Source organism: Fukomys damarensis, unplaced genomic scaffold, assembly GCF_012274545.1.
Source record: "Fukomys damarensis isolate Sample0158 unplaced genomic scaffold, DMR_v1.0_HiC HiC_scaffold_13, whole genome shotgun sequence".
Taxonomy (NCBI): Eukaryota; Metazoa; Chordata; class Mammalia; order Rodentia; family Bathyergidae; genus Fukomys; species Fukomys damarensis.
The window spans coordinates 26082952-26096215 of NW_022900925.1; the positions used below are offsets into that span (position 1 = coordinate 26082952).

Sequence of the window (13264 nt, forward strand, 5' to 3'; positions counted from 1 at the left end):
GTTTTTTTTTTTTTTTTTTTTTTTTTTTTGAGACAGGATTTCACCAAATTGCCCAAGCTAAGCTTGAACTTGCAATTCTGCCTCAATGTCTGGAGTAGCTGGGAGGACAGGCATGCACAATAATTCTTGACTTTTAAAAAATTTTTATTTTGTTTGTTTATTTATTTTGGCACCAGGGATCAAATTTGGGACCATGTACTTGTGAGGCAGGCAGTGGAACCACTGAGCTAAATCCCTGGCCCCCATTTTTATTTATTTATTTAAAAAAAAAATTTTTTTTTTTTTGGTACCAGGGATCGAACTCGGGTCTTTGCACTTGCAAGGCAGGCGGCGGCACTGAGCTAAATCCCCAGACCTCCCCATTTTTATTTTTAAAACAAGGTCTCATTAAGTTGCCTAGACTGGGCTTTTAACTTGAGATCCTCCTGCCTCGGCCTCCCACAGGGATTCAGGTGTGCACTGCCATGCTCAGCTGGAGGATCTCAAGTTTGAGGCCAGTCTGCAATTTGTTTTTGGTTTTTTTCTGTACCGGGGATTGAACTCAGGTCCTTGTGCTTTTGAGCCAGGTGGCGGGACCACTGAGCTAAATTCCCGGCCTGCCAGTCTGCAATTTAATAACTTTATTTTAAAACAAAATTTTAAAAAAGGCCGGGGACGAAGTGTTACAAGACTGTGGGTTGGATCCCCAGAACCCTGCTACAGCTCCCCCGCAAACCTTGTGCTCAGTTACCATCTTTAATTGTATTCTAAGTATCAAGGCTTTATGAATGGTCTTGACTGAATGAGGGTGACTATATGCAAATCCATAAATCAAATTTATTTTCTGACTCCAGAAAATTCTTCTGTCATTTGAGATTTGGCTCAGGAAGGTGCACAGAACTGGAGGCTGAAACTGAAAAAGGTCCTCTTCTAACTGAAGCCAAGAGACTCTTCTGAGGAGGAGGAGGCGTTTGATGTTTAAGGTTAGCGGCGACCTGTATTTCCAGGGATGAAATAAAATGTCCTCCCTGTCCTATCCCATTACATGGTGATCTGTCTTCTGTACAAAAGGCAACAGTGTGGCAGAAGCTCAACAAGATCAACTTGCAACTCCCTTTCTTGGTAACAATTTTTGTAGATAATTCTGTTTTTAGAAATGTGTGCCTTAGTCAAACACTGTAGGGTTAAAATTTCCTCCTCACCCCCTAGTCGGTGATCTAAACAGGCTTAACGGTTAGTATTTTAATGAGTTGTCATTTCCTGTCTGATAAAGATTCTCACAGTATTTAACCACCAGTTTCCCTGGGGACCAACCAATACTAGAGCTCTATTCACAGTGAGTCAGAATGGACCTCAGACTCCCGGACCTGATTCAACAATGATAGATTCCTCCTAAGGTAGACTGCTCAGAGAGGGTGGGGGAGATTTATCACACAATCTTTCTGAAGAAGCCAAAGGGCATCTGTCTCATGCTGACTCTCATCAGTATTTATAACCGTGCTGCCCTCAGAGCTTAGGGGAGAGGGTGGGAGAGACGCCAGTGGTTACCTAATTGATCCAGGATAAGTGAGTGAACTGTGCTCACTGAAAATCAACTTATGTTTAACTTTGTGAAAATGAGATCCAGTAATTCTGTGTGACCGGAATGAAATCTTTACCATTTAACTGAACATTGTCTATGAATCTACAAAGCTTAATATTTTTCAGAAAAAGAAACTGGTAACTCATGTATTCTACTTCTTTTGGATCAGAAATGTGGTAGCCCACCTAAATCCAGTTTCTTTACATCCCGCGGTCCTGAAAGAACACCCCGTGTGAACTGAATTCAGCATGAAAGTTCTGTGCTGTCTTGAAGAACGATCTATGACTTTCTCATGTACACAAGAGTTTGACTGATAGTCTCTCTGGAACCTTCCAAAATTCTTTCTGATTCAACATCAGGATTTGGGATTAAAACATCTTGAATTTTACTTGCCTCTGTGCCCCTCTCAAATGATTACAACCTCTTTTGTACTCAGTTCAAACCACTGTGCACTGGATGGTATTATAAACACTGGACACTAGCCATTTTTTGCGGCTAGATACAAGGAAGACCACTGCTTTCTCCAGACATTTTAGGTGTGTGGCTGCTACTGCCTCACAGAAAACCTCAAACACCAGAGAATTTGCAATTGTCCTTGCTTTGGAACATTTGGAATCATTTTTTGTAAGAATCACAATGGAAGTAAGGGCTTCCTTATAATTAGCTGCTACTCCTTAAAACAAACCATCATTAAAGAGCCGCTCTAAAAACCAAAATCCTGTCTCAAATACAGACCTGAGCAGCAGGAGCCAAGCAGGCACTTATGTGAATAAACGAGGTCAGAGTCGAAGAAACCAAGTCAAACTGCGTGGCTGCCAAAAAGGGCTCTGTTAAAAGCCAACTGATTTCATTTATAGAAAATGATAGCCTGGTGGCAGCTTTTTTGCAATAACAAATCTGTGTCTGGCTTGAAGACCCACTGAGTTATAGGAATGAAAAGTCAGCAGTAGGGACCGGTAAACCCAAAGGTCAAGAATAAAGCACTGTTTGCAGAGTTCTATGTTTTTTTGGTACTGGGGATTGAACTCAGGTCTTCGTGCTTTCGAGGCAGGTGGTGGAACCACTGAGCTAAATCCCCGGCCCTGCAGAATTTTAAATTCAAGGTGAGATGAGAGGCGGCTTACTGGTTTCCAGATCATGGAAAGTGGCATGATGATGAGCAAGGGAAAAAGAATTAATGCAAAGTATTATTAACTACTTACTCCAAAGAGTAACTAGGCAGAAAATCACTACATACTAGTAGATATTCAAGGGAAGAAAGTATTCTATGCCCCGAAGAAACTTCTATTTAGAAGGGTGCTGTGCAGCAGAGAAAGCAGGAGGTCTCTCGCCAGCAGCGAAGGCAGCTGCACACAGGGGTGTGTGAGTCAGCAAGGGGCCAGACATGAATCCACGCTGACTCTAGTGAGCTGCACACCACAGGGTTGTTTTTTGGTATGGGGGATCAAACTCAGGTCCTTGTGCTTGTGAGGCAGGCGGCGGAACCACTGAGCTAAATCCCCGGAAAAAACTAATTTTATTGGTACATTTAAGGTATCCAATACAATGACATTCACCACTGGAAATTTGCTCCTTTACATAATCCATCTTGGTTCTTATTTTCTCCCCATCTCCCTGCCTTCCCTACAACCCTTCCAGCCCTCTCTATCTACAAAGACTTTGTTTCCATTTTTTTCAATTTCTCATATTAACTCCATTCCCTTCTCTCAGTGTTTTGGCACCGGGGATGGAACTCGGGCCCTTGCGCTTGCGAGGCAGGCAGCGGAACCGCTGAGCCAAGTCCCCGGCCCTTCATTCCCTTCTTTCCTTTCCCTTCCCCTCCGGTTTCCCTTTCCCCTTCGTCCCTTTTCTTCCTATTTCACATTACCTAGTATACCTTTGAGTCCTTATTTACGCTTTCAGTTTCTCACACCAGAGAAACTATTCGGTGTTTACATGTGTGTCCTATTTATCTCACTTAAGAGTATCACCTCAAAGCTTTAATGCACAATAAATCAAAGTCTTTGTAAAACATCTGACCCAGTGGATGCTTACTAAATTTTAATTTCCTTCCCCCAGCCAGCCTGCCTGCTCTGTCTCTCTCTCTCTCTCTTTCTTTCGACAGGGTCCCACCGTATTACACAGGCTGCCCTTAAACTCACTGTGTAGCCCAGGCTGGCCTCGAACTCAAACTTGCAGCCATCTTTCCTCCTGCCTCAGCTTCCACGAGCGCTGGGATTACAGGAGCGCACCATCATACTGGCTTTTTTTTTCTTTTTAAACATAAATTTGTATTTTCTTTTTTTTATTGTGGCGCTGGAGGACCTTGCACAAGCTCTACAAGAGCTCTACCACGGAGCCACACCTCCAGCCCCTCATACGTATTTTCTTTTCTTCCCTAGTCTTTGCCTCAACCTACAGCACATAGTGGATTCTCCTATCAATGAACAAACGGATTGTTTAGTCAGCAAATATGTATGGAACAGTTAAAAGTATCAGGAATGACTTGCGTTTTCCTTTCCCTCACACTTCTGTGGAGTCCAGTATGACTGGGTTTAAACTTTCATCATCCTGCTGAAATGCTCCAGTGACGGTCAACCTTAAGTTCTTCATACTAACAGTCTATGGTGCCACCCAGTATCTATGACAGACAGAGAAGGGTTGAGGGGCAAGAGAGAAGGGTATGTGAATGACCGAAGACTGAAAAGGAAGCCTTCCTGAATCGCAGCAGGAAGTCGTGTTAAAATCAGAGTGTACAACTGTGTCTCCACCCCGGAGGCCTTATACTCCGTGTGCCCTCATACAAATGTTTGTGTTCTACACTTCCATAACCTTTCCTAATCATTTTATAATGATCAATGTTTCTCTGAGAATATTTGAATCTTTAAATGAAAGGACAGGTCTTCTTTCTGTAGAAGGAAAAGTCCTGGCTCACATAGCTCATTCTAGCCATTTTGCATAGGGTGAGGAACAAGGAGCAACATTCAGATTCAAGCGCTTAATTACTCATGGGTGAAATGATTTCTCTGGCCACAGCCAGCCCCACGCTGAGGTCAAACATCAAGTCAACTCAGAAATGAGGCAGCAGAGAAGAGCTTGGAACATTCTGTATCTGGTAAAAAGTCCCTGTTCCAGCCAATCCCATCCCCCAGCTCAATGCTTGAGTTCTGGAAACTTTTCTTGTGTGGTGAAACTGTGGACTCTGCCTTCCAATAAGACCCTGGCAGCCTGACAATGGGCCAATGTTCTGCATACGGTTTGTTGCGAGTCATATGCTTAATGTTATTTTCTGGGCATTCTCATCCTCGATTTGGTGAAAATACTGGAAAATGTCATTCTAACATGATGTTAAAAGTTAGATTTGGTTATGTTTTTTAAGAAATAAGTGCAGACTTCTCTCAATGAAGAAAGTCAAATTAAAATATTAAATTGTAATTAAAAAGAAAAGACCACAACAAACATAAAACTGCCTTTCAAGCTCTAAGCTTCTTGGTTCTGATTCTATTGCCTGACTTATTTTAAAAAGTGAAAAAACATTACATGCCTTTAAGGTTTTTAGAACTCTTTCCTTATCCACCTGCTACACTTACTTTAAACTAGAAGGCTACTGTTTATATTCTAACCTCTCTCAGAATACATACCTGATTAATTATATCCATTCAGTTTTACACACACAACTAGACCAACCCTTCAACTTAGAAATAGTTAATAAGGACATCTTCCCTTAAACATGACAACACTGGCAAGTACTTTCCGGAATTGTTCAAGAAATAAATCTAACTGTTTCTGACAGGGGCTGAACTATTTAAATTTTGGGAAGGGCCCGAACTGTCTCTGGGATCTTAAAATGGTCACAGGGTGATGTATTGTACTAAAAATATCTCAGGTCAAAGGCACACTTAGGGCATTACATTCAGCTAGGTCACTCCACACTCAGAGAACAGAAGCCCTTTGGGGTAGGTGCCGGCACCACACTGAAACCTCTGTGAAATGGATACTGCTCCTAATCTCCCAAGGCCTAACTGCCGACAGTAACGCCTTCCCTTCTACCTGGGGAGAGCAAACACCTTGCCCTACAACTGTGGTGTGGATTTGCCCAGAACACCAGAGTATCTTGCTTATGCCCAATGTCTCTTTTTTTTGGGTACTAGGCATTGAACCCAGGATCTTCACAATGAATTATAGTCTCAGCCCATTTTACTTTTTGTGAAGTCTCACTATGCTGCTAATTTGTGAAACCTGCTATTTCCTGCCTCAGCCTCCCAGAGTGCTGGGATTATAGGCAGGTGCCACCATGCCTGGTTCCTATATCTCTTTTTATTCACCTTTCCCTCTACTGCATTGTCCCTTTCATCATTGTCTTAGGCTCTTTCCTATGTCCATACCTACACCGACTAAAGTCATGCATGTCAGGGCATTATTCAAAATGGCAGAAACAGGGAGCCCATCCAAATATCCACCAACAGGAGAGGGGAAAGTCACCTACAGGAATAATGTATGTGGTATGATCAAAATACAAGGTGACTGTTTCCATTAAAATGGACAAAAAGCCGGGCGTGGTGGCGCATGCCTGTAATCCCAGCACTCAGGAGGCTGAGGCAGGAGGATCGCTGTGAGTTCGAGACCAGCCTGGGCTACATAGTGAGTTCCAGGTCAGTGTCAACTATATAGTGAGACCCTGTCTCAAAACACCAAAAACAAACAAACAAACAAACAAACAAACAATTCTTAGTAGTATCATCTTGGATAAGAGCCTTGTCTTCAATGAAGGCATTTTAGTGATCAAGGAGTGAAGTAAGAGGGATACTTTAAGGAGAGGTGGGCTTTCCTTCAACCCTTACACAGCACTTAGCTGCCAGCCTTTTCATCCAGTCAGGAGGAACTATGGAAATAACTTGAGAACACAGACAATATCAAATTTGAAAAAGGCATTTAAAAATCCACATGCTTTGGAAGAGTAACTCACTAATAGGAGTGTATTTCAACTAAACTGTAAAATAGTTGGTTACAAAACATTATACATTTTGACTAGACTTGGAAAGGTTATCAGAGGCCTCCTGAATCGGAGAAAAAATGCTACTTAAAAAAGTTTGAAAGAATAGCAACTAGAAGCAGATACAGAGAGAAAGTAAATAACTGCCCTGCGGTGGATCTCAAATTCCAATCTAGATTTGTCCAAAGCCAGTGCTGTTTTGTTTTGTTACTGAGGATTGAACCCCAGAGCCTTCACAAGGAGCTACATCCCCAGCTCCTCTATTTCTGAGACAGGATCTCATTAAGTCACCAAGATGCCTATGCTAGGCTGGAATTTGAGGTCCTCCTGTCTCAGCCTCCTAGAGTGCTGGAATTATAGCCATCTACCACCACACCCCACTTTCTTGCCTATCTTTTGTTGTTTTGTTTTTACCATGGAAATCTACCCCTTCCTTAATTGGGAGTACAAAGTTTTAAACACCCTTCAAAAGATTGAACCCTAGGAGTTGGGTGTGGTGGTGCATACCTGTAATCCCAGCACTCAGGAGGCGGAGGCAGGATGATCGCTATGAGTTCAAAACCAGCCTGAGATCCATAGTGAGTTCAAAGCCAACCTTAAAACCTTGTCTCAAACAAAATAAAACAAAAACTAAAAGACAGCATTCTAAACTTGTTTAGTTTGATGACTTGCTATATCCTGTGGAGTTTTAACCATATGAAGGACAATGTTTGCATAGCAAGTTAGAGGCAGTATTTTCAACTCTACAATGGATCCAATGAGTCAATCCAAACGCTGTCTTTTCTGAAATAAACTGGTAATCCCTTCCTCCTCCTTCACTCCCTCCCACCCTTCCTTCCTTCCTTTTCCATACTGGGGATTGAATCCTGGACCTTCGTACTGAGCTACATCCTCAGTCCTTTTTTCATTTTGAGACAGGTCTTGGTAGGTCTACCCCCCAAGTTACCCAGGCTCTTCTTGAACCTAGGATCAAGGTTCCTGCCTCAGCCTCCCATAGCACTGGGATTATAAGAGTGTGTCACCATGCCTGACTATTCTGATCAATGATACGCTATCATAAAATTTAGATCTACTTAAAATTTGTTCTTGGTGCTGACTATGGTGATATGCCTATAGTCCCAGCTTCTTGGGAGGCTAAGGCAGGAACATCACATGAACCCAGAAGTTTGAGAGTTTGAGGCCAGTTTTCGCAACACAGGTAAGATTCTATCTTAAAAAAGTTCATTCTTTTCATTAGTTAATCTTAATTCTCAGTTCAGTGAGTATATGTAGTCTTTATTATCAATATTATTATTTTGAAATGCTGGGAATGGAATCCAGGGCCTTTCCTATGCTAGGCAAGAGCTCTGTCAGCAGCCCAGTTTGCTAGTTCTGACTATATTTAAAAGCATTTCAAAACAGGAAAATAAATCAGGACATGCTGAACTGGAGAATCTCATTACAAGATAATGTTATAGTGACAAACACTAAAAAGACACCTTTTGGCATTTGATAAAAAAGACCACTCACTCTCACCTGCCGAGTCTGATTAGTTCCAGAATTTAATATACTATCTAGAAAAGAACCTGAGGTGATCCCTGTGAACAGTTCTGGGAAAAAGGCAAGGGTATTCCAACACCTGTCTCCTCAAAATACTCTTTAAAATATGACACCAACTATTTCAATCCATAGAAGTTGGACTCTGGTAAGCTTTGAATATATTAGAATAAATTTATGCAAACTTATCATTTAGAGGGCAGAACCACTGGAATGCCTGAGGCCATGCTCGTGGAGCTTAAAAAAAAAAGACTGCCCAGCAGGGCACGGAGGTGCTGGCCACTAACCCCAGGCTCTGGGGGCACTGAGCAAGGGGGCCCCAAATTCCAACTCAGCCTGGGCAACACAGTGATTTCACAGGACCCTGTCTCAAAAGATGAAGAGGGCTTGGGATGTAGCTCCATGCAAATGCCCTGAGTTCACTCTCCATACCAAAAACCAAACAAACTACTGATTTTGAAAAACATAAGATACTCTGAGTAAATTACATTTTTCTAAAATTAAAGGCATTTACATTTCTATTTACTGTTGATAAATAATGTAATTTCTCCAAAACTCCAAGGGCCAGGGAACCAAACAGTAGAATCTGGGCAACATAAGTAACTACTGACTTTTGTTGGGCAGATCTGTATTTGGACAACATGTGCTCATTTTACTCAGCAGATGTGTGCCGAGCACCTGTTTCACACCAGTCAAGATGCAAGGTGTTACGAACATTGTGGTGAACAAAAATAGATATGTTCTCTGCCATTAGGAAGCTTACAGGTTAGCAGCAAGAAGCAGTCCTCATATACCCACAAACCCACAAATACAAATGTGAAAATACAGCTGGGCGTGGTGGCACATGACTCAAATACTGGTATTTTAGGAGCCTGAAGCAGGAGAATTCCAAGTTCGGCCTGGGCAATTTAAAGACTCAGTACTAAAACTCCATCTCAAAAAGCTATAAGAGAGAAAGAAAAAGAAAGAGAGAGAGAGGAAAAGAGAGAGAGACAGGAAAAGAGAGAGAGAGACAAGAGGAATGTAAAAATACAAGTATAAGTGCAAGTCGTACATGCTGCTGTGTAGAGAGGTTCCTGATACAGAAAGTTCCTTTTCTGAGAATGCAATAAATAACTGACACCTAAACATCATTACTGAAGCTGGGTGTGGTGCATGCCTGAAATCCCAGTAGTTGGGAGGCTGAGGCAGGAGGACTTCCAAGTTCAAGGCCAGCCTGAGCTACATAGCAAGACCCTGTCTCAAAAAAACAAAAACATACAACACAAAAAACCCCCAAAATAAATAACTTTTCTAAAAAAAAAAAAAAAAAAAAAAAAAAAAAACCCCCAAAAAAAAAAACTTTTTAAAAAAAAAAAAAAAAAAAAAAAAAAAGAGGTCATTATTTAGGCCACTGATTCTCATTGTGGGTGATGGGTTTACTTCCAATGCAACATTTGGCCAATATCTGGAATCTTTACTTTCCCTGGCACTAGACAATGAATCCAGGGCTTCATACATCCAAGGGATGCACTCTACCCCTCATGCTGAGGTCAGAGCACTTCCTAAGCCACTCCTCCAACCCTAGTTTTCTTTCTTTTTTAAAAAATTTCTTTTTCCTTCAGCTCTGAGGATCAAATTCAGGGCCTTTTGTTAGTAAGCATCCTACCACTAAGCACAACTCCAGGGCCTTCGTTCTAAGTTACATACCCATCCCTTTTCGAGACGAGATCTCCTGAAATCCCCAGGCTAGGTCTGAGTTTCTACTAGTCCTGCCTCCGCCTCCAAGGCTGCTGTGATTACAACCATAAGCCATCATGCCAGGCTAGTTTATAGCTTCGCCTTGTAAAAATGTCCTAATTTTTCTTTAGTGAAGTAACTGATTCATACCTCATATATTTTGGTAATATTATGCCTCCCTATCATGCTTTATTTAATAAAATACTAAATTTATGGTAAGATTTATATTAATGCAACTATGTACGTGCCATCCCATTTCGGCCCAAACTCATAGCATTTTATTAAAACACTCTTAAACTATAATGATACACATATGTCTTTTATACAGAGAAATTTTCATGCCTTTGGAGAGGCTACAGACTCAAAACCTAAAAGTATATATATATATTTTTTGGTACTGGGGATCGAGCTTGGGACCTTGTGCTTGTAAGGCAGGTAGTGGTACCACTGAGCTAAATCTCCAGTCCCCCTAAAAGTATTTTAAAATCAAGAATTATGTGACTTGATGCTTGCAAAGCATGTACAAAGCCTTGGGTTTGATTTCCTACACAGGAAAAGATATATGACTTGATGTTTGGTTTACAGTGATACAAGGACAAGTGAACACCGTCCTTCCTTTTATAGGATAAGAATTCTTCAGTTTCATAAGGCGAAAGATTTTTGTTTCTCAAACAAACAAAGAGCTATCTCAAAAGTTCTCTCCCAAATCAGTCTATACATTTACTCCACTCCAACACCCACGGCAGCAGTGACAACGTGTGTCATAGTGGACTGGAAAGTCACTCACCCAATGAAAGCCACCATCTGCTCCACGATGTGCTTGCTGAATGTTACAATAACAAAGATTTTCTACAAAGAGAACACAGTTAAGAGAAATATCTGTCAGCAAATGAAAAGTATAAATTCACAATTCTGACAATAAACTAAGAAAAGGCGAGTCTCTGCCTCAACCTACAGTTTTAACATTTCTTTTAAAGAAAAATACACCATTTAATTTAAATGCTACCTAGTTTGTGCTTTATTTTCAGTTGTTAGTTTTTATTTAAAAATTTTTTATTGGTACATGCCTCTTACAGTACATAATGACCACATTCCTCGTGTGTGTGTGTGTGTGGTTTTTTTTTTTTTTTGGTACCAGGGATCAAAGTGTCCCTGTGCTTGCAAGGCAGGTGGTGGAACCACTGAGCTAAATCCCTGGCCCTACTTCAGCTTTTAATAATGGATAATAATTCTCTGACTGAATATCAGTAATTCTAGATAATCTCCAAATCCAAAACTCTTTATAGTGCTTTGTTATCGTTTGGTTAAATGATTACTTGAGCCCACGTAACCAAAGGTGAAGGAAAGGAAAGACACTAAATAACAATAGTGTCCTTAGCAGCCACCCATTTTAGACTTGAGGAAAGTAGGCAGGTTAGACTAAAGCACAGTTTCAACAGAAGACTAGTAAGGTAATGTTACACAAACAGTGTATGTGTATTATGAAGCTAACAAGACCATGACTACAGAGAATTTAACAAGGAAAAATATTAATAAAAGGGGTCTATTAGCCAAAGCTGAAAATCTGGAGATAGAAATTGTTTAGTAAGGCAAAGAACCAATGGCTTTGCCTTTCACGGGTCCCATCACCACTATTTACCAATATGCAAAATAAGCCAGTGCTCACATCGTTGCAGTTTCATTACTTAAAAAGCAAAACAAGATTTTCTTTTCATATGTAATAGCTTCAAAACTCATTGTGCTGGGCAAGACATAAAATGTACCAGACATTTAAGAACATATGTCTCAGAGTCTTTTATGGTAGAGGTCTAGGAGGGATTCCACCAAAAAAACAAAAGGCATAGGCACCGAACAGTCATCTCCTGTGCACAGAGAAGACAAGGGAAAGGGCAGAGTAGGAAGAAAAGATCTGGGCAGAGGTAACTAATGGTGCTGCAGTGATACAGAAGTCATCCGTTAAGAAGGGTCCTTCAGGATGGGTGTGGTGGGATGCACCCGGAATCCCAGTCAGGGGGAGGCTCAGGCAGGAGGATCACAAGTTTGAGTCCAGCCTGTGAATCTTCATGAGGCTCTGTCACAAATAAAAATGACTGGAGATGTAGCTGAGTGGCAGAGCACTTGCTTCGATGTGCAAGGCCTTGGGTTCAAGCTCAAGAATGAAAAGGTAAAAAAGAGTTCTTCACTGGAAAGAAGAATCTTAGGCAGATTCAGTTATTAAATATTTAATGAGTGCTCAGCATACACCAGATGCTATTTTAGGCATTTGAATACCTCAGTGAATATCAAATATTTCTGACCCTCTCGAGCTTTTTTTGGAGACACGATCTCACTATATAGGTCAGGCTGGTCTTGACAATGTAGCCCAAGGCTGGTCTTAAACCTGCAGCGATCCTCCTGCCTCAGCCTCTGAAGTGCTGGGAATACAGGTGTGCACCACCATGCCTGGCAAATACTGTACTTTTTTCCCTCTCTTCTTGTGGATTGAACCCAAGGCCATGCAAATGATAGGCAAGTGCTTTACCACTGAGGTACACTCTCAGCCCAGGAATACTGAATGACAAACCAAAGACCTGAGTTCAAATTCCAGCTGTTAATCTCTTAGGCAGCTATTAACCACTCTAAGTGTGACAATTACAAAATGTATCCAAGGATTACAGCAAGCACTTTGAAGTATGAAGTATTAAGAATTATCACAACTTTAAAAATCTACTTAGAATGCCTTCAAAAATTTTAGTGGTAGCAGCTTTTTAAAAATTCTAAGACAGGCAGGGTCTTGATAAATTAAGTTGCCCAGGCTGGGCTCAAACTTGCGATCCTCTAAACCTCCTAAGGTCCTGGGATTATAGGCACGTGCCACCACATCCAGCTAAAATACTATTTTTGAGTTGTTCTGAAATATGAAAAGTCTGATAATCTGCACATCTGTCACCACAGACAGGGTACTTACTGTACAATTTTATAATAATTTATGGAAAGTTACAATGCAAGAAGTATAAAATGGAGGTATAGGAAAATTTATATACCATAGAATTATTATAGAAAGAATTGAAATAATCTCTTATTGTTCCTTAGGGATCAAAGACTCCAAAAAAGCTAAATGATAACACTCTTCTTCCCTAGAAAGAACTAAAAAGAAAAAAAAATCTTCTGATAGAGTGCAAGATAATTACTTATTCAAAGATAGTTATTTTATTGTTTAAAAATTCTATGATGGTATTTTAAATTTTAAGCAAGTAAATATCATGGTATTATTAAAAATCTTGTGTTAAGCCGGGCATGTTGGCACACGCCTGTAATCCCAGCACTTGGGAGGCTGAGGCAGGAGGATCGCAGTGAGTTTGCGACCAGTCTGGGCTACATAGTGAGTCCCAGATCAGTATCAACTACATAGTGAGGGGCTGGGAATTTAGCTCAGTGGTTCGGTGGCCTGCCTTGCAAGCACAAGGACCTGAGTTCAATCCCTGGTACCCAAAAAA

General features: G+C 41.0%; 1 protein-coding gene across 2 annotated transcripts in view; it reads right to left on the bottom strand.

Annotated features, from left to right (window-relative positions):
• Window positions 1–13264, bottom strand: part of Vmp1 (vacuole membrane protein 1) — a 103448-nt gene that overhangs the window by 7228 nt on the left and 82956 nt on the right. For both annotated transcript variants that reach the window (XM_010626721.3, XM_010626722.3), the window contains exon 10: window positions 10576–10637. In XM_010626721.3, coding sequence (XP_010625023.1) covers window positions 10576–10637 — 62 coding nt within the window. The remainder of the gene's footprint in view (window positions 1–10575; window positions 10638–13264) is intronic.